The 21690-nt window shown below is 33.1% G+C and overlaps 4 protein-coding genes and 1 pseudogene across 4 annotated transcripts; 4 read left to right on the top strand and 1 right to left on the bottom strand.

Moving 5' to 3' along the window:
- Positions 1–947: 947 nt before the first annotated feature.
- Positions 948–2303, top strand: LOC125844335 (beta-D-glucosyl crocetin beta-1,6-glucosyltransferase-like). The gene has a single exon (XM_049523649.1). It carries the CDS (start codon positions 948–950, stop codon positions 2301–2303), a length of 1356 nt encoding a protein of 451 aa, XP_049379606.1.
- Positions 2304–7609: 5306 nt separating this feature from the next.
- LOC125844360 (beta-D-glucosyl crocetin beta-1,6-glucosyltransferase-like) lies at positions 7610–9302 on the top strand. Its single transcript, XM_049523665.1, has 2 exons — positions 7610–8587; positions 8970–9302. The coding sequence occupies exons 1-2, from the start codon at positions 7610–7612 to the stop codon at positions 9300–9302; spliced, it is 1311 nt and encodes a 436-aa protein (XP_049379622.1).
- An 810-nt stretch (positions 9303–10112) lies between these two features.
- LOC125844353 (UDP-glucosyltransferase 29-like) lies at positions 10113–11438 on the bottom strand. The gene has a single exon (XM_049523660.1). The coding sequence runs from the start codon at positions 11436–11438 to the stop codon at positions 10113–10115; it is 1326 nt and encodes a 441-aa protein (XP_049379617.1).
- A 5102-nt stretch (positions 11439–16540) lies between these two features.
- Positions 16541–17839, top strand: LOC125844358 (UDP-glucosyltransferase 29-like; annotated as a pseudogene).
- Positions 17840–18750: 911 nt separating this feature from the next.
- On the top strand, positions 18751–20213 carry LOC125844342 (UDP-glucosyltransferase 29-like). Its single transcript, XM_049523655.1, has one exon. The coding sequence runs from the start codon at positions 18789–18791 to the stop codon at positions 20118–20120; it is 1332 nt and encodes a 443-aa protein (XP_049379612.1). The 5' UTR covers positions 18751–18788; the 3' UTR covers positions 20121–20213.
- The last annotated feature ends 1477 nt before the right edge of the window (positions 20214–21690 follow it).

Genomic DNA, 21690 nt, shown 5'->3' with positions numbered 1-21690 from the left:
ATGGGTTATCGGTTAATCCAGTAACCCAATATTAAAAAACCAATATTGAACCGATGCTGGTAACCCAATATTTTTTTTATAAAACCATTAAATAGTCGTAACCCAATAACAATAAACCAACACTTTTTTCAATTCGATTTATCGGTCGATTCAATTTTTGCACACCCCAATAGCAAAACCTAAGTGGACCAACACCTATTAATATTTAATTTTTAGACTTTAGCTAAAAAGGAAATCTAAATGTTTCAGATAGCTTGCTCGGCGATAGTTGATTAAGATCCATTTATGGAATCAAATGGATGATGAGATTTAATATTGAGTGGTCATTTAGTGTATAGAAAAAGAAATAGGCGTATTTAATCATATCTAAAGTATTTTGAAAAGATATGAATATTCCTAGAAGTGTTGATTGAACTTTTTACCCATTATTAAAAGACTCTACAACAGATGAATAATAATTGTAAGACAACGTCTCCTACTTTTTTTCTCTTTATGAGGTTAAGGTTCGAGTGGAAAGAGATGGATAATAATTGTAAGACAACGTCTCCTACTTTATTTCTCTTTATTCGTCGTATTTCTTTTTTATACATCTCTTAAGAAATATTAATTAAAAGAGTTTTTACAATTATTTCACTCTTGTTTATGTATTTCTTTTTTGGATTTTTCTAATGTCGTCAAGATGCAAGTCCAATGAAGTATATATAATTCTTGTAATTTTTCATTTTGTTTCATTTTTCTCTTTATGAGGTGACAATTCGAGTAGACAAAGAAGCATGAAAAAGATGGATAGGAATTGTAAAATAACTTTTATTACTCTATCTGTCTTTAAGTCATTCATCATGTTTCTTTTTTACACGTCTAACAATCCCATTTTGTCCTCGTCTCTCTTGTATTTTCAATAAATAAGGTTGTCAATGACACCAAACTCCACAAACAAGAACTTGATCATGGGAACACAAGTTACTACTACTTTGAGGTTACTTATGTTTCCATGGTTAGCTTATGGACACATTTTGCCATTTCTAAACGTATCTAAGAAACTCACGGACAGGGGAATCTTGATTTACCTCTGTTCTACGCCGATTAATCTCAAATCCACCATCAACAAAGTCCCTGAAAAGTATGCTGATTTGATTCACCTTATCGAACTTCACTTACCAGAATTACCCGAACTTCCTCCTCATTACCATACGACTAATGGTCTCCCGCCCCATCTCAATCACACCCTTAAAAAGGCCCTGAAAATGTCCAAACCAAACTTGTCAAAAATCTTGCAAAATCTGAAACCTGATTTGGTGATTTATGACATAATGCAGCAATGGGCTGAACACGTCGCGAATGAACAGAACATTCCAGCAGTGAGGCTACTAACTTTCAGTGCAGCTGTGACTTCGTATTTTGTCAACCTAGTAAAGAAACCAGGAGTTGAATTCCCTTTCCCTGATATTTATCTCAGGAAAATTGAACAAGTAAAATTGGGTGAAATGTTGGAAAAATCTGCTAAAGATCAAGAACCCGATGATGAAGAACGTTTAGTGGATGGATATATACAAATCGCGCTTATATGTACCTCTAGAACTATAGAGGCCAAATACATAGATTTTCTTTCTGAATTGAGCAATATGAAAATTGTTCCAGTTGGTCCACCAGTCCAAGATTTGATCACTAATGACGCAGACGACATGGAGCTCATCGATTGGCTAGGAACAAAAGATGAGAATTCAACTGTTTTCGTCTCCTTTGGGAGTGAGTATTTCTTGTCAAAAGAAGATATGGAAGAAGTAGCTCTCGGGTTGGAGTTAAGTAATGTTAATTTCATATGGGTCGCAAGATTTCCAAAAGGGGAAGAGCAAAATCTTGAAGATGTGTTGCCAAAAGGTTTTCTTGAAAGAATTGGAGAAATAGGAATAGTTTTGGACAAATTCGCACCACAACTAAGAATTCTAAATCATACGAGTACGGGAGGATTTATAAGTCATTGTGGTTGGAATTCAGTAATGGAAAGTATAGATTTCGGGGTTCCTATAATTGCCATGCCTATGCATCTTGATCAACCAATGAATGCTAGGTTGATTGTAGAATTGGGAGTCGCAGTTGAGATTGTTAGAGATGATGATGGAAAAATTCACAAAGGAGAAATCGCGGAAATTATTAAAGGTGTCATAGCAGAGAAAACAGGGGAAAATTTGAGGGGCAAAATGAGAGATATTAGCAAGAATTTAAAATCTACTAGAGGTGAAGAGATGAATGTTGTTGCTAAAGAGATAATCAATTTTTTTAAGAATAGTGCTAAGTTGAAATAATGTCATATGTTATAATTCAATTTCATTGTGTGTGAGTTATTTCTTGTTCTAGTTGATCTTAGAAATATGATGACGTTGAAATAATGAGAAAAAAAAATATAGTATATTCAATCACTTATTTTACACATCTTTTAAGAAATATTAATTAAAAGGATTTTAAAATCATTCTACTCTTATTCACGTATTTTTTTATTTGAATATTTCTAATGTCATCCAGATGCAAGGAGTTAATATTTTATAAGGTTAGTGAACTATGAAAAATTATCTAGAAAAGTCGTTGATACAAAATAAAGTTTAGTGACTTTGTTAGATAATTTGTCATAGTTTAATGACTTTTTAAGATATTAACTCGGATGTAAGTGCAATGAAGTTTAATTCTTGTTTATCAATATTTTTTCTTGTTTTTTTTTTTCTCTTTATGAGGTGAAGGTTTAAGTAGAATTAGAAGCATGAAAGAGATAGATAAGAATTGTTAGACAATTCCTAATACTCTATTTGTCTTAAATTATTTGTCCTTTTTTTTATACGTCTCTTAACAAATATTAATTAAATTTTCTCTTTATGAGGTGAAGGTTCAAGACTTCAAGGAGAAAAAGAAGCATGAAAGAGACGGATAACAATTCTAAGACAACTTCTACTACTAGGTCCGTCTTAAATTATAACTCGGATTCTTTTACACGTTTCTTAAGAAATGATCATTAGAAAGGTTTGAAAATTATTTTACTTTTATTTAGGTGTTTCTTATTTGAACTAGGTGAGAAATTCTAATTTCTTACTTTAAAATTAATTTTAAAATTATCTTATTTATTTTCTGAGTCAACACAATTTGTTTCTCTTTGATAGAGTTCGAGTATGTTTGCCATGTAATTTGCTCAAGAAAGATTATAGAGTCAAAATTTTGTATGTGATAACTTTTTTTTATAGCTCATAGGTCTTTTAGTTAATTGAGAGAGTGCCTTTTGGTTGAGAATAAGTTATTTTGAGATAATTATTCAAGATAAGTTATTCCATCATGTATGTGAGATAATTTATCTAATCACTATGATATAAATTGTGGGATAAATATTTTATGGACTACCTAATACCTCAAACCAAAATACAAAATAAAATAATCATGTATGCTTCCATGAGTTATTATACCTTATACCTCACACCAAACGACTCATAAATCTTTATAACGGAAATATAATCCTAATAAACTTTAACTTTGTAATATTAATTAGGTGCAAACATTATTACATATTTTACCAGTATAATAATTTTTTATATGAAAACAAATTCTAAAATAAATATTTATTGACATTGTGATACTGCTTTACTATAATCCTTGAGATTGGGTGGGAGACCATTAGTCGTATGGTAATGAGGAGGAAGTTCGGGTAATTCTGGTAAGTGAAGTTTGATAAGCTGAATTGAATCAGCATACTTTTCGGGGATTTTCTTGATGGTGGATTTGAGATTTACCGGAGTTGAAATGAAGTAAATCAAGAATCCTCTGTCCGCGAGTTTCTTAGCTACGTTTAGAAATGGAGATATGTGTCCATAAGCCAAAAATGGGAACATCAATACCTTTAAAGTAGCCATTGTATTCTTAATTCTTGTTTTTCTATAGAGGGAAAGAAGGATGAAAGAGAAGCTCTTTGTGGAGTTGGTGACATTGGCAACCTTTATTTATTAAACGAAAATGTGATAAAAAGTTGACTACATGTACCAATAAAGTTTAAATCTAAGATATTTAATTAAAGACGAAAGAATAGTTACCCGAAGTAAAGTAGTAAGTAATTGGTAGCCATCTTTTATTTATAGAATAATTGGATGTAGACTTCTAGCCAAATTTAATGCAAAGTGACGACGTGTGTGATTGTTTGTTTTAGAAAATTTAGGCACATTTAAAGAAGATGACTTTATAGGTAATAAAAACTTTTACGAGTGCGTAGAGAGGGTATCTATAAGACTATAATTAAGTAGATTAAAAGAATAGTTAATGGTCGAAAAATATTTGAATTAGAGGTTTTTTAAGTCAATATCATACCTTAGTTATCAAATGTTTTATTTTTTTTTAATCTTAACTATCATCATCAATGTATTAAAACACATCTTAAGTACTATTAGTTATTCATTTTTACTATTTGGATTAATCACTATCTTTTGAATAGCAAAAGGGAACAACGGATAGTTGATGTGTATCTTTTTAGTACATGGATAATGATAGTTTATATTTAGGAAAAAGAAAATAGCTGATATTAGGGATGTAAAACTTGCGAAAAAAGTGATAGTTCAAGTGTGTTTTTTTATCATTATCTCTAAAAAGAACTATTTTTAGGTAAATTTGTAAAAAAAATCTCGTATGTATATTTTTAATTTTTTTGTGTCAATACAAATTATATCACATGATACAAATAAAGTACGTAAAGAGTACATTGTAAATAGATTATTGGGTGCTCAACTTGATTGTGAGCTAGTTGACAACCAAGTTGAGCACGTGTTGTATATTATTTCATGGCTTTATTTATAGGGAAAATTGTGCATTATAGCAAATTATTAATTCAAAATAAATGATATAGCTACATTTTTATTTAATTCTAATTCGTAGTAAACACTTTGTCATTCTCACCTCTCTCCCCTGAATCTCGCTCGCCACTCTCAATTTTCTCCCTTGTCTCTCTCATTTTTATACAAACACAACTGTATAAAGCAAGAGAGACTGTATATACAAATACAAATCTCTCCTTCCTATACACTTATAATTATACTATAATACAAATCATCCCCTGCTCAGTTCTCTATTGTCTTTCTCTCTCTCTCTCTCGCTTTATACAAACATAAATTATACAAATACAATGTACAATTTGTGTTGTATAAAGCGAGAGAGAGAGAGATTTGATAGACAAATATAAATGTTTTAACTCGATTCAATTGTATATTAACTTGATTTTATTCTATACAAATTCAAATTTTATGCAGATATACAAACACAATAATTGCTACATATACATAGTAGTTACATATATATAATTATCTAACCGATATACATATACAATTCACCTCTCTCACTCGCATCTCTCCTAATCTCGCTCGCCACTCTAACCTAACACGCAAAGCATATTCATATAAAAACAAAATTTTCTTAGACATAGACATCCGATTTATACAAATTGCCATGATTTTATACAAATCAGATATCTGGGATCTATACAATCAGATGCTCCATAGCAAATATAAGCGCAAATATCAAAACTGTAGCTATAAAGCGCTAATATAATTTTTATGTTTATTATTCCTAAAATTTACTCATATATATAACGAATCTATTTAGTATTAACGTGTCGTCATTGATTACGCACACATATTAAATTAGTCATAAAATACTTTATTATTAAGAAAAAGACAAATAGGTTGTGTCAACCTTATCTCTGGGGAATGACTTTTATTTTCAGAAGATTAAAAAGTGATCCATGAGATCATTTGGCCAGGTTCACTCCTCAACATGGGGATTAGGGATCTTTCTAGAAATAAAAACTTCGAGTATGTAGATTATTATTTTCTTGGTCTAGTTTAGTAGATAATAAAAAAAATATTGAAAATATATTATCTTATATTTTAGTATTTCGAATCTTATGATTTTACCTTTAATAAAAAAAAATTGAAAATTAAATCGTTTTACACTGCATTTTCGTATTCAATTTCTGAAATCCATGAATCTGAATATCTCAACAATACTATGATATGCCCTATTTATAATACAATACTTTTTCAACTTTTATTTGTGTTTTTCTTGTTCTTTCTATAAGAAAGTAAATATAATTATTAGGAAGAGGAACTTAGTAGTCAATTAAAAGTGGCTTAATATTTAAAAGCTAAAAATTCTTGATTGAAGACTCACATATTGACACTTAATTAATGATGTTGCCCTTAACAGAAATGCAAAGTTAAGATGTTTAGGTTGTAGCAACTATTAACAAGAGATATAATAGCCCTTGCACTATTTTGGCAAAATTTTAATTGCCAAGCAAGTGTGGTCCTTCTTTTGCCATAATTTTGATACTAATATTAATTAATAATTATGGTGATATTAATAAGTTCCTAACCTCTTGGTTTGGCTGAATAACTCCAAAAAAAGAAAAAGGGTTGGTGTAAGGCCAGATTTGATAATATCCACATGTTTGTGAGAGTGATTGTTAGTGTAACATTTTAATAAGTATAAAGTATAAAATTTGCAACAGTTTGGACGCTAATTAATTTTATCTCAAAAAATTTTAAGTTATAATAATTTTGGATTTTTAAAAATTCACGTATACATTACTTTTTCGGCCGATATATAACAAATGATACATAAATTATGTATCAAATACATAAGTTATGTATCATATACATAATTATAAACTAGATTTATACTGATTTAAATTGAAATAATTGAAGTTATGTGTCAGCAATATCATTTATACCACATACATTGTACACAAATAAAATTAGGCTTCCTATTATAAGATAGGAACAGCCAATAATATTATTTCTTTTTCAACTTTAAACTTGGTGTGCACACAACGTACAAATTTAACCTCGTTTGCTATATATATATTTTTCGAGGAGTGGGACCCACCTCCGGATTGGATTTCGATAATTTTTTATTTTTTTCGCTCTAAATTAAATTTATGATTTTTCTTTTCTTTTTTAATTTAATTTTGGACTGAAAATATTTTTTCTGTATTAATTACTGTTATGAGAATATTATTTTTGTATTAAAATCCTACTTTCAAAGTGAAATTAGGTATTGATGTTGATTTTCTCCTTGATTTGTTCTTGGAAAAATGATAATCAATATTTTTTAAATGTACTAAATTATTCTATAGATATATAAGTGTATCTAAAATAAGATCTAAACACTTTATGCACACGACGGGTAAATCCCCTCTATGTACTACATAGCATGTAAACCGCAGTAGACAAGCCCTATGCAATAGGCTCGACACAAAAGACATTGAGCAGGATAATCCCAAGTCATCCATGTGGTGTAGTCTGTAGATGACCACCCTCTAAACCAACTGAGTCATCCCGAAAGGACTAGTTGTGAAACTTAGTGTTTTACGAATATGTGGTTCCCATAAATAATATTGATGTGCTTTGTAAAGCACTTCTTGTTTCTCTTATTGTAAAAATCAACAACGTATATACATTGAAATCTCAGGAAACTTATTTTTGTCCTTACTATTGTTTTCTCTTAATTATTTCTAATAAAGACTCTCATTTTTCTTCCTTCTTTCACTCTAAAAAAAAACATGAATTTTTGTTTTAGGAAAAAAGTTTCCATGGCTACACAAGTACCACCAAAGCATCGTAATGCTTTGAGGGTACTTATGTTTCCGTGGTTAGCTTATGGACATATCTCTCCATTCCTCGACTTAGCTAAGAAACTCGCGGACAGGGGATTCTCTGTCCGCATTTGTTCTACAATTATAAGTCGAGAAACTATAAATAAACAAATCCCTGAAAAATACTCTGCTTCAATTAAGATGGTTGAGCTTTGTTTACCAAAATTACCTAAACTTACGACGAATGATCTCCCAGTCAATATGGATCACATTGTTCTAAAAACACTCAAATTGTCAAAATCCAACTTCGCGAAAATCTTGAAAAATCTGAAACCTGATTTGGTGATTTACGACTTATTATTGCAATGGGCTGAAGGCGTAGCGAATGAACAGGGGATTCCAGCAATGAAATTCGTAGTTATTGGTGCAGCAGTGTTTTCATACTTTTATAATTCGATAAGAAAACCCGAGGTTGAATTCCCTTTTCAGGATATTTATCCTGGAAAAAATGAGCTGATGAAACTGAATGAATTGATTGCGAAATCTTCTAGAGAGGAAGAACATGATGATGTTGATGATCCTTTTGCTGAAGGAAATATACAAATTATGTTGATGAGTACCTCTAGAATTATAGAGGGTAAATATATTGATTATTTCACTAAATTGAGTAATTGGAAAGTTATTCCTGTTGGTCTACCAATTGAAAATCGCGTAACTAATGACGTGGATAACGCAGAGGTTATTGATTGGCTAGGAACAAAAGATGAGAATTCAACTATTTTTGTGTCATTTGGGAATGAGTGTTTTTTGTCGAAAGAAGAAATGGAGGAAATAGCTTTCGGGTTGGAGTTAAGTAATGTTAATTTCATATGGGTTGTAAGATTTCTAGAAAGGGAAAAGCGAAATCTTGAAGATGTATTGCCAAAAGGATTTTTTGAAAGAATTGGAGAAAGGGGAAGAGTTTTGGACAAATGTGTGTTATTGTCACGCCCCGAGCCTACACCCTGAGCGGGACCGGCACTCGGAGACCATTGTTGGCCCCAAGCGAACCATTGGCCTGACTTTCTTAACTTAGCAGAAACCTAACTCAACAGAATAACTCAATACAATGAAAGGTCATAAAACAACTCAACTGATAAAAATCTGGCCAACAGGCAACTCGAGCCTCAAAATAGAATGTTTACATATATACATAGATGAGAGACTCAATACTAACCGACTGACTGTCTATGAAGCCTCTAAAATTACTGAGATGGATGTTGGGATAGACCCCGCAACATCCTAATAAACCCAAACCAAATGACAATTTCCGATTCTAAGCCTCTTCATAGTTATTTCAAATTGCCGGATGTTACAGTTACAATCAAGGATTTTGAATCATTCAAGTATTGGTGGATTTATAAGTCCTTGTGGTTGGCATAATGTAATTGAATGTTTAGATTTTAGGGTTCCTATAATAGCAATGCCTATACATCTTGATCAACCAGTGAATGCTAAGTTGATGGTAGAATTGGGAGTCGCGGTGGAGATAGTTAGAGATGATGATGAGAAAATTCACAGAGAAGAAATCGCGGAAACTCTTAAAGGCGTTATAACATGGGGGAATATGAGGGCAAAAGTTAGAGATGTTAGCAAAAATTTGAAATCTATAGGAAATGAAGAGATAGATGGAGCTAATTCAACTTTGTAAGAAGTAGTAATAAGATGAGATTGATGTGGTAGAATTTTTTATTTTTATCACTTATGATGTATTCAAACACACATCGACATTGAGTTTTTTTTTCAGTTTTCCATCCGGTGTTAGGTACCCACATTGGTGCTCGATTAAATTCAAAGACCTCTTGGTTAAGGATGAAGGAGTACTTACCACTCCACCACAACCCTTGTTGGTATCAACATTAAGTTTACTTACACGCACTTGTTATTGATTCAGAAAAAATATTTAGCCAACTCCGCATTGAGAAATTAACATAAATAATTGTTTACCTAAGAACAAAGATGATAAATGTATATGTATATTATTTTAGATTGAAGCTATAAATATTCTACCTGACATGTTTAAAACCACAAATTATATGATATTTTGATACATTATACACATCTTTAATATAAAATCACAAATCCAAAAAAAAAAAAAAAAAACTTTCTTAAATTTCTTGTCCAGACAAACTAAGAAATATCTTTTGATATTTAGTAACAATCTAACTTTCTTTAATAACACACGCACGCGTGCACACACAATAACCAGGTAGAGGATGACTCAAACACTTCTTTTCTTAAAAGACCTTATATAATGCAAATACAATTCAATGGATATTTCAATATAAATATGAAACACATAATAAAAATACAAATCAATGAATAATTTCAATACAAATATCAAACACACAATGAAAACCAAAGAAAAACAATAAAGTAGACAATATCACAAGCATATGTCCAACAAAAGAAAAAGGTACATGAATAAAAATAAATCAAAATGAATAAATCTTGTTGGAAGTCATTTGTTGTTGCAAAGTGCAACCAACTCCTCCACCACTCCATCTATCTCTTCATCCCCTTTCATCTTCATCTTCTCACTCAATTCTCTAGCTTTCTTCCTCACACCCTCACCACTTTCTTCAATTACCACTTCCCTTATCACTTTTGCAATTTCTTCACTTTGTAACTTCCCATTTTCATCCCTCAATGCTTCAACTCCCATGCCAATATGTTCCACAATCCTAGCATTGATTGGTTGGTCAAGACACATTGGCATTGCAATTATGGGCACACCAAATTTCATACTCTCCGTTAATGAACCCCATCCACAATGACTCACAAATCCACCGATACTCGTGTGTTGTAAAATTGTGGCTTGTGGAGCCCATTTTTCCAAAACCATTCCTCTTTCTCCTACCCTTTCTAAAAACCCTTGTGGTAATACATCATGAATACTTATTTTTTCATCTTGTGGAAACCTAATAACCCAAATGAAGTTCACTTTACTAAGCTCTAGCCCTTGAGCTACTTCATGGATTTCTTCCTGTGATAGAAACCACTCACTCCCAAATGACACAAACACACTTGAACCTTTTTCTTTCTTGTCAAGCCATTGCATTATGCCCACATCACTTTGATCAATGGAATCATGAACTAGAGAACCAATTGGGACGATTTTCTTGGATACTAATTCAGAGAGATAATCCATATATTTCACTTCAAAATCCTTCACTAGTATAATGTCACGCGATTGTCTAATGGCCTCCATGAATGAGTCTTTCATATTAACTTTTGAGTTTTCCATTGCAAGCTTTTGCATTTGAAGCATCTCATGTTGACGCATGTAAATTTCAGGAAATGGAAATTCAACTCCGGGCTTATTAAACATGTGGAGGAGTAAAACAATCATAGCAATGCTAAAAGTGAGGAATTGCACGGCAGGAATGTTTATAGAGGACGCGAACTCAGCAGCCCACGTCATATTTAAGTCATAAATGACTAAGTCTGGATTAAGAGTTTGTAATATTTTTGAAAATTCTGGAGTGGCGTTTTGAAATGCTTCAATTAGAGTGTTTGTGAGATGGTGTGGGAGGCCATTGGTGGTGTGGTAATGAGGAGGAAGATTTGGTAAAGATGGAAGATGAAGCTCAACTAATTCTATTGATTCACAATATTCTTTTGTCACATTTTTCTTGATGGAACTTAGGTTTATTGGAGTGGAACATATGTAAATATGGAAATTTTTATTTGTGAGTTTTTTGGCTAGTTCTAAAAATGGACTTATGTGACCATGGGCTAGCCATGGTAACATAACTACATTAATGGTGTTTCTCTTCTCCTCCATATATTATCAATTTATGTTTCTATGATATATATGGTTTTATGGATTGGTGAGTGAAAATATCTATATGATGATAATCTATTTATAGTATATTATTGCTTATTCTTAATTGTGAGCATGACTAACATGGTGTATATTATAACATGGTGTCCTAATTGATTATTCAAGAAATATGTATATAAGAAACACAAAAAGGATCGTGCAAGCATTACTCTCTCGTGGAATGGCTTTTATTTTAAAAGATTTTGTTTCTAAACTAATATACGTATCTTAGTTCGACAGATTGCAAAGTTCTTTTTGTTTTTCATTTTTCATTTTCATGTTTTGGTTTGATTTTACAAGAAATTTAAAAATATAAAGAGAAATTTTAAACTTATGATTAAAATAAATATATACATGTGTAACAATTAACATACTAAAAAGATCGAATACCATTTGAATATTATAATTTTAAACATGTCCGTATATATTTGGTCTTAGAGTAAAATATTTACTTTTTCATATTTGATTGGAACAAAATATTTATAATTCTCCCAAGTGGCACAATAATATACTAACTTGCAAAAATAATATACGAACGTTGTTGAAATAGTATTGTTTCATTTAGTTATCAAATATTTTAGTATAAATTATAGGAACCACATATTATAAGTACTAAATAACATCCTATCCCTTCTAGTTTTCTATTTACCAAAAATCCCTTAAAAATGATGTTTGCGGGATACATAGCGTTGTGCACGGGATACATTAGGTTTGATACATTCCACATAGCGGGATACATATCATTGTGCACGGGATACATTAGGTTTGATACATTCCACATAGCGGGATACATAACGTTGTACACGGGATACATGCGGGATACATAGCGTTGTGCACGGGATACATAACGTTTGATACATTCCACACAACGGGATACATAGCATTGTGCACGGGATACATGCGGGATACATAGGTAAATAAGAGATTTTTGAAAATTTTGAAATAAGTAGGGATAAATGGATATTAAGGTAAGTAAAGGAGTGTAGTTAAGTAATTTGTCCAATATTTTATGTGGGCCCATGTGACCGGCTCCCTTTTATCAATTTAAAAAATAACATTTAAATATAGGGCAAATTACATAATATTGCTCATTCTTAGTTGTGAGCATGTTAATATGGTGTATATTATTTTTATATATGCAAATATTCAAATCAAAATCCAACAAATATAAACATATGATATCCTTTATTAAAACTGAATTAAAAAAAAGCACACACACACACGATAAGTCAACTTACAATTTAAGTATATTATTGCTTATTCTTAGTTGTGAGCATATAACGTGGTGTATATTATTTTTTATTTCATGACTTTTTTTTTTATTCGAGTATGTTGTAAATCGTTATTGATTTGTAACGATCCGAATCGTCGTTATTTAGGAAGGGCAAAAATCTGTGAAAAAGTCTGGGCCACTGTCTAGCGGGACAGATGCTGCTGGGGCGGCGGCGCCACATCAGGTAAATTGCCGCTAGAGCGGGTGAGGCGAGACAGAATGTAAATTACGAGAAATCATAGTTTCTCCATCTTCCTAAAATACCTAAATAAGTCGTAAAACACCCTAGAAACCTTAGAAAAGCTGCTCTAAGCTTAGGAAGGAAGGAGAAGGAGAATTCTAGCGTGAGGATGGTGAAATCTTGCAGATTATTGGACAAATTCGCCGTCACGAACCCGGAAAACTCGAATCAAAGTCAAACTCCTACAACTGCTTGGCACCCAGGTAGGCTAGGTTTTTTACAATTGAGTAGTTTTAAATTTGTGCTTACTACGTAATATATGTAAATCAATGGTAGGGTTGTGTGTAGACCTTCATGCACCACATGAATAATCCTTAGAATCCAAAGTATGTGGGTTTATGCCTTGTGAGGAGAAATTGATGAGTTGTTAGAAAAACCTAGAATTGCTATTATGGATAGAATGGGGTCAAGAATGAGGACATGAAATCAAGAGTGGAACTAGATTTATGTATGTATGCTACTTCCGATAATTGAAGTGATGAAATTGAGGAATTATGAAGAATTGTGATTAAACTCTAATATGAAATCCTACTAATGAACTAGGGCTGAGTATGGTCAATTATTATATATGTGATGGGGACTGAGGAGTAATTTGTAGGTGATGGTTGTGATTCTATGATGGTGTGATGTATGCGTGTTCTTGCTTCATTATGATACTTGTATGTATATGAATGTAATGTTGATCACACTTGTTGTAATTGAGATAATGAATGATGATTGCCTTGAAATCATGACTTAAATGTATGATCTTGATGATATACTTGTAATTGTTGTTTTATTTAGAAATATATTTTAGGCTGGTTTTAAGAGTCGCCACTTAATTTTTAAAGGAAAATTAAGAAAACTATTTATTTTCAACAGATTAAAACAGGAATCTAGTGAAAATCTTAAAAGGGGTTTGGGGGTTCTTATTAACATTTCAGGAAGGGTTTGACAGCACCCGAAATGCCCGCTAATATGCGATTATCCAGCAATTAATCATTTGACTTAATTTGAAATGAATTATTTTATAGTTAAGACCATTTTAGGGGAGAAAAAAGGAAATATTCAAATATTATCTAAGTGAATTATTTAGTAAACTTATTTGTTTATTTATTTCTTTTTCAAGTCAAGTAAAAGATGAATAATTTAGTTAAGTGATTAATTCAAAATGGGTATCGTTTGGGAATTTGAATTTTTTTTTAAACCTTAAAATCGATAGCAAATAATAAAGAGTAAACAAACATAATAAAACAAATAGGGAAAGAGACTTGGGCCCAAATCTGGTTTTCCTGTCCGTCTGGACCAGTATTTGGGCCCATTTTTGCTTTGGGGCATTTGGCCCATCTGAGTCACCTGCACCTGTCCTAGTCTAATAAATTTAAGACACTTTTCTTTTGGGCATTAGGCCCAATGTCCCTCTACCTGTCCTAAACTCTAACAAAATAATGATGACTAAATGGGTTTATGCCCAATAAATAACAAAATACAATCCCTTTATATAAAGAGTGTGCCTTTGGCCCAATCTTTCAATTCTCCTCCACCTTCGCATTTTTTCATCTTCGAGACCTGTTCGTCGATTTTAATGGCCGGTTGACTCAATAAAGGTGGAATTTGAGCCTTTATGGCTCTCTCGATATGCGAGGGGAAGGAAATAGGAGTTCATGGCGAACTCAGATGAATTTCACATGCATAAAAAGTGTAAATATTGTAAGAACCAGTTCAAGTTATGGTGAAACATAAAAGTACTGAAGCAGTAAATGAAAATACTAAATCACCACTACTTATTGCCCACATTATCATGCAAATTAATCATATCATAATAAAATTTATCCCTTTTGATAGACCAGACAATAACTAATGGGCAAACGAATATTAAATCCATGCTGATTTCGTTCAAGAATTGAATAAGAGGAATAAACAGAATCGGGTAAAAAGCTAAAGCATCATTTTAAGTAAACACGAGTCAACCTACGGTAAGTTTAAGGCTAATAATCAAATTTCCGAGAGAGAATATATGAATCAAATGATTAAAGAGATGTCCTACTGAAACTAATAAAGATTGCTATTTATTACCGAGATTAAGACTGAAGACTTGCTTTTCCCCCAAAAGTGGACCAAAATAAAGACCCTATTGCATGTGACCAAACTAATGACGATTAATTTTATGCTAAAGAGAACAGCAAGATAAATAAATAACTAATGATCAGACATGCTATACACGCAACAGTTAATGCCCATGACTTCATACTCAAATGACTTTAAAGACACGAACTAAGGCATGAAAGATGAAACAAAAATCCAGACTTTATACTGACCCAACTTATAAGCAACAAACCATTTGAATATCAATTATTTAGCCAGAGAGGGCAGAAATAAAGGAGAGGTTATTCCAGGCAGCGCGGAAACAAATTTACTCGCTTTAAACAAATCAGTTTGCCTACTCAAATTTGCTCGCTTTAAACAAATCGAACTCACCACGTGTAACTAGACATGACGAGTAATGAAGAATAAGCAACTAACGAGTTGATAATAATACCTAGCCTTGAATGCAAAGAAGCAGACATTACAAGACAAAAGTAAGACAGTAAACTATGCGATTACAAAATCTACCAAGCTAATTGTTACACATGTATATATTTATTTTAATCATAAGTTTAAAATTTCTCTTTAAGACAGTAAACTATGCGATTTCTTCACTTTGTAACTTCCCATTTTCATCCCTCAATGCTTCAACTCCCATACCAATATGTTCCACAATCCTAGCATTGATTGGTTGGTCATGGTACATTGGCATTGCAATTATGGGCACACCAAATTTCATACTCTCCGTTAATGAACCCCATCCACAATGACTCACAAATCCACCGATACTCGTGTGTTGTAAAATTGTGGCTTGTGGAGCCCATTTTTCCAAAACCATTCCTCTTTCTCCTACCCTTTCTAAAACCCTTTTGGTAATACATCATGAATACTTATTTTTTCATCTTGTGGAAACCTAATAACCCAAATGAAGTTCACTTTACTAAGCTCTAGCCCTTGTGCTACTTCATGGATTTCTTCCTTTGATAGAAACCACTCACTCCCAAATGACACAAACACACTTGAACCTTTTTCTTTCTTGTCAGGCCATATTGCATTATGCCCACATCATTTTGATCAATGGAATCATGAACTAGAGAACCAATCGGGACGATTTTCTTGGAAACTAATTCAGAGAGATAATCCATATATTTCACTTCAAAATCCTTCAATAGTATAATGTCACGCGATTGCCTAATGGCCTCCATTAATGAGTTTTTCATATTAATGTTTAGTTTTCCATTGCAAGCTTTTGCATCTGAAGCATCTCATCTCATGTTGAAGCAATCATAGCAGTGCTAAAAGTGAGCAATTTCTATATGACCTACGTAATCAATTACGTACATATATAATACGTCATACATGAATATGCATGAGATTCATTATATTATAAAGTATCAATAATACAATATCACCAAAAAATACTAGCTATAAATAGACTATCATCATACTTATTATAAACATCAAAAATAAAAACTATAGTCATTAATGGAAGCCAAGAAAAACAACATTAGTGTACTTATGTTACCATGGCTAGCTCATGGTCACATAAGTCCATTTCTAGAGCTAGCCAAAAAACTCACAAATATAAATTTTCACATTTACACGTGTTCCACTCCAATAAACCTAAGTTCCATCAAGAAAAATGTCACAAAAAAATATTCTCAATCAATAGAATTAGTTGAGCTTAAGCTTCCATCTTTACCAAATCTTCCTCCTCATTACCACACCACCAATGGTCTCCCACCTCATCTCATGAACACACTCAAAACAGCTTTTGAAAACACCTCTCCAAATTTTTCCAAAATATTACAAACTCTAAAGCCGGATTTGGTTGTTTATGACTATAATCAGCCATGGGCTGCTGACTCTGCTTCCTCTGTTAACATTCCTGCTGTGCAGTTCCTCACTTTTGGCTCGGCAGTTGTTTCTTTAGCCATCCATATGTCTGATGATACGGAGGATAAGTTCCCGTTTCCAGAAATTTAGCTGCATGAGTACGAAATGCTTTCACTGAAGGAAGCTGTTAAAGAAGCACCGGGTAATAAGTACTCATTTGATGAGGCTATTAGGCTATCGCGTGACATTATTCTGGTGAAAACATGTAGAGATTTTGAAGGGAAGTATATAGATTATCTTTCAAATTTGGTTTCCAAGAAAATAGTCCCCGTTGGTTCACTAGTTCAAGAATCCATTGCGCGAGATGATCATGATGAGGAGATCATGCGATGGCTTGACAAGAAAGAGAAATGTTTATCCAAGGAAGACATATTTGCAGTAGCTCGAGGGCTAGAATGTAGCAAAGTGAACTTCATTTGGGCTATCAGGTTTCCACAAGGTGAAAGAATTAGCATTCGAGATGCATTACCAGAAGGATATTTTGAAAGGGTAGGAGAAAGAGGAATGGTTATCGAAGGATGGGCTCCTCAAGCAATGATTCTTCAACATCCATCGATAGGTGGATTTGTGAGTCACTGTGGATGGAGTTCATTCATGGAAAGTATGAAGTTTGGTGTGCCTATAATTGCCATGCCATTGCACATTGATCAACCAATGAATGCTAGGCTTGTGGAGTATATTAGGATGGGAGTGGAAGCAGCGAGGGATGAGGATGGTAAACTACAGAGTGAAGAGATTGCAAACACGATAAGGAAGGTGTTAGTTGAGGAAAGTGGGGTGGATGTGAGGAACAAAGCTAAGGAACTAAGTGAGAAGATGAGTGCGAAAGGGGATGAAGAGATAGATGGAGTGGTGGAAGAGCTGGTGTTTCTTTGCAGCAACGAATAATTAAGATTTGAGTTATATCTATGTAATAAGTTAATTTTGTATGCTTGAGAGAGTTTAATAATTTTTTTGTGATGTTAACATGTGATCAAGCTAGAGACGGAGAAACAAGAGGATGACTGTGTTTCTCTTCAATGAAATGACAGAAAACTTTCCATTTGATTGACGACTTGCGAGTTGTGACGATATGAGCTAAAGAATCTGTCCTAGTTATTTTTAATCGTCTCATCTTACTTTCCTTTTTCTCTATAACCTTTTTCTATAACACATAGTAATTTTTTTTGTTCGTATATTTATTTCTTAGCATAAGAAAATATTCACTTGATTCTAAATAACTAGTCTTTGATTCTAAAAAATCGAAAATGGATAAAGAAGAACCTGCAAATGCGAAGCTCCGCGTCTTGCTCTCTATTTCCCCCTCTTCGTGTGTTCTTTCCTGTCGATTTTTTATCTAACAATGATTTGAGTCAAAATGCTCTTTGGCATGAAGAGGGAAGAACGTTGAGGTTACTGGAAATTCCAAAATCTGAAAGAAAAAAAAAAGTAATCAATATTTTGAGCGTAACAAAACAAAATAGGCAATGTAACATCGAAAATAAGACAAATTATCTACTACAACAAATAAATCTAATGTATAAAGATTATTTACCGTGGCAGTGCATATAACTTAAACTCTTCGAGAAAAATACAAAGAAAAACCTTGTGATTAAATGGTAGTCAAATCTAAATTGAGTTCAAGTGACTGCCAATAACAATCAGTCCAACACTATATTCAACAGTCAACACAAGGCTGCTGATACAAATTAAAACACTTTTTTTCTATATAAGATAAGGCAGCAACCTCAACACAACAATATAAGATACAAATTCAGTAGATTTCTTGATACACAGAGTTTGAACCGAAGTTACTGAATTCTGTCAAATTCATATTTTCTATACTAGATTCATCCCTATGGAGGCAAAGAAGCACACCATCAGTGTACTTATGTTACCTTGGCTAGCTCATGGTCACATAAATCCATTTCTAGAGTTAGCGAAAAAGCTTGCAAGTAAGAACTTCCACATTTACCTGTGTTCTACTCCGGTAAACCTGAACTCCATCAAGAAAAGAGTCAGTGAGAAGTATTCTCAGTCGATCGAATTAATCGAGCTTCATCTTCCGTCTTTACCAGATCTTCCTCCTCATTACCACACCACAAATGGCCTCCCACCTCATCTCATGAACACCCTCAAAACAGCTTTTGAACTCGCCTCTCCGAATTTTTCCAAAATATTACAAACTCTGCATCCGAATTTGGTCATTCATGACTACAATCAGCCATGGGTTACTGATTCGGCTTCCTCTATGAACATTCCTGCAGTGCAGTTCCCTACTTTTAGTGCAACTGTTGTTGCTTTGGCCATCCACATGTCTGAAAACACAGAGGAGAAGTTCCTGTTTCCTGAAATTTACCTGCGGGAACACGAAATGATTTCAATGAAGAAAGATATTGATGAAGTACCAAGTAAGAAGTTCCCATACGACGAGGCTATTAGGCGATCACATGACATTATTCTAGTGAAAACTTGCAGAGATTTTGAAGGGAAATATATAGATTATCTTTCAAATTTGACTTCCAAGAAAATTGTCCCCGTTGGTTCGCTAGTTCAAGAATCCATGGATCAAGATGATTATGAGGAAATCGCGCAATGGCTTGACAAGAAAGAGAAAAGTTCAACTGTGTTCGTTTCATTTGGGAGCGAGTATTTTCTATCCAAGGAGGAAATACTTGCAGTAGCTCAAGGGCTAGAACTTAGCAAAGTGAACTTCATTTGGGTCATCAGGTTTCCACAAGGTGAAAGACTTAACATTCGAGATGCATTACCGGAAGGGTATCTTGAAAGGGTAGGAGAAAGAGGAATGATTATGGAAGGATGGGCTCCACAAGCATTGATTCTTCAACATCCATCGATAGGTGGATTCGTGAGTCACTGTGGATGGAGTTCATTCATGGAAAGTATGAAGTTTGGTGTGCCTATAATTGCTATGCCAATGCACATTGATCAACCAATGAATGCTAGGCTTGTGGAATATATCGGTGTGGGAGTGGAAGCAGCGAAGGACGAGGATGGGAAGTTACAAAGCGAAGAGATTGCAAAGGCAATAAGGGAAGTGTTAGTGGAGGAAAGCGGGGAGGCTGTGAGGAAGAAAGCTAAGGAACTGAGTGAAAAGATGAACGCGAAAGAGGATGAAGAGATAGATGGCGTGGCGGAAGAACTGCTGGCACTTTGTAGCAACAAATGATTAGCAATAAGAGTAAATGTCAGTCTAGTGTAACTCAACTGTTACAGTAAGTTGGGAGTACTGATCATCTTATTACCAATAATCACTACAAGTTACAACCTTTAAAATGATTCAGCAGAATGTAAGTTGTATCCAAGAAAAACATGCATTAAGACGTAATTCCGAGCTTGCATTATGCTTGAATCAGAACAGAGTGTTAACATCACAGGACACACATTCCACAGAGAAATACGCGCAATTTCGTGCATTAAGACATGATGTCAAACAAGGGAAACTAGTGAAGATGCAAAACCAAACCATTAAGTAATAAAAATCAACAAGCAAACTCATTTTCAAAGCATTTAGGACAAGGGAATTACTGTCTTGAAAACTCTAGCAGAGGTGTACATAACAGAAAAAAACTCAGTGAAGCATTACATCAAACACCTTGTTGGCATAAAGAATACATTACTAAACCAATCAATTGGCATAATACATATATATACTTTTTAATTGGGCTTCAGGTGACATTTATGCGATTCAACTTTGGGTGTGCACAACCAAACACTTAAATTTATATAAAGTTGAACAAATAGGTACACACGTCCTACATGACAATTTGTGTACTTGCTAAAATTTATAAAAGTTTAATTGTCTACTTATGCACACCAAAAATTGAAGGACGTAAATATGAAATGAAGCCAAGTTAAATGGCAAATTAGTGTATTATATCCAAAATAAAATCACGTTAGGCAAAATTTGGAATTTCCCCGTTATGGCCTAAAATTTGGCATGAAAAGCCCATATTATAATTTTTTGGTATCTAATAGCTCAAATACATTTTTTGAGAAACTTGTTGAAATTCCACTAGTTTAGAAGTTAATTAGTTAGATACGTTCTAGTTTATAATATTACGAATTTTACCAAATTTTAGTGCATGTAGATAATTTTAGATACATGTATCTCGAAATACACGGGATCAAAATTAAGTGTAATTTGTTCTGGATCTATATCAAGTAGATTCACATTTATCTGGAATATATAGAAAAATCTCGCTTGCCTCTATCGTTCCCCTTCCATCTCGCTCGCCACTCTCCTATGTAGTTGGTATCCCATATACATGCGAATCACACCAGATATACACATATACATGTGTCTAGTGTGATTCACATATATCTAGGATACATGACTATCTCCCTCCCCATCTCGCTAGCCGCTCTCACTGTTTTAGTATATCTGGTAGCAAAAATACATGTATCTAAGTGTATCTTCTTTAATATAAGATATGCAACTCTTAATTAGTGGTAATATACGTAATTATTTGAAAGTATATATAAAATTAGTATATATGATATGAATTATGTTTAATAAGATAATTCTCCCTTTCTTTAAGAGGGGGGAGGTAGGTGGGGAGATTTTGTGATGGCAATATAACGCGGACTAATATTTGACATAGAACTGCCCACATTTTATTTTCTGGTATCTAATAGCTCAAATATTTTATGAAATTGTTACAAGTAAAAAATTCATTCAAGACCTAATAATTTTTGTTACTGTGTATTAAAATTTGTCTATTCTCATGCTCATAATT

The sequence above is a fragment of the Solanum stenotomum genome, chromosome 11, assembly GCF_019186545.1.
Source record: "Solanum stenotomum isolate F172 chromosome 11, ASM1918654v1, whole genome shotgun sequence".
Taxonomy (NCBI): domain Eukaryota; kingdom Viridiplantae; phylum Streptophyta; class Magnoliopsida; order Solanales; family Solanaceae; genus Solanum; species Solanum stenotomum.
Note: the sequence above shows the minus strand (reverse complement) of the source record. Positions and strands in the feature narration are given on the sequence as shown.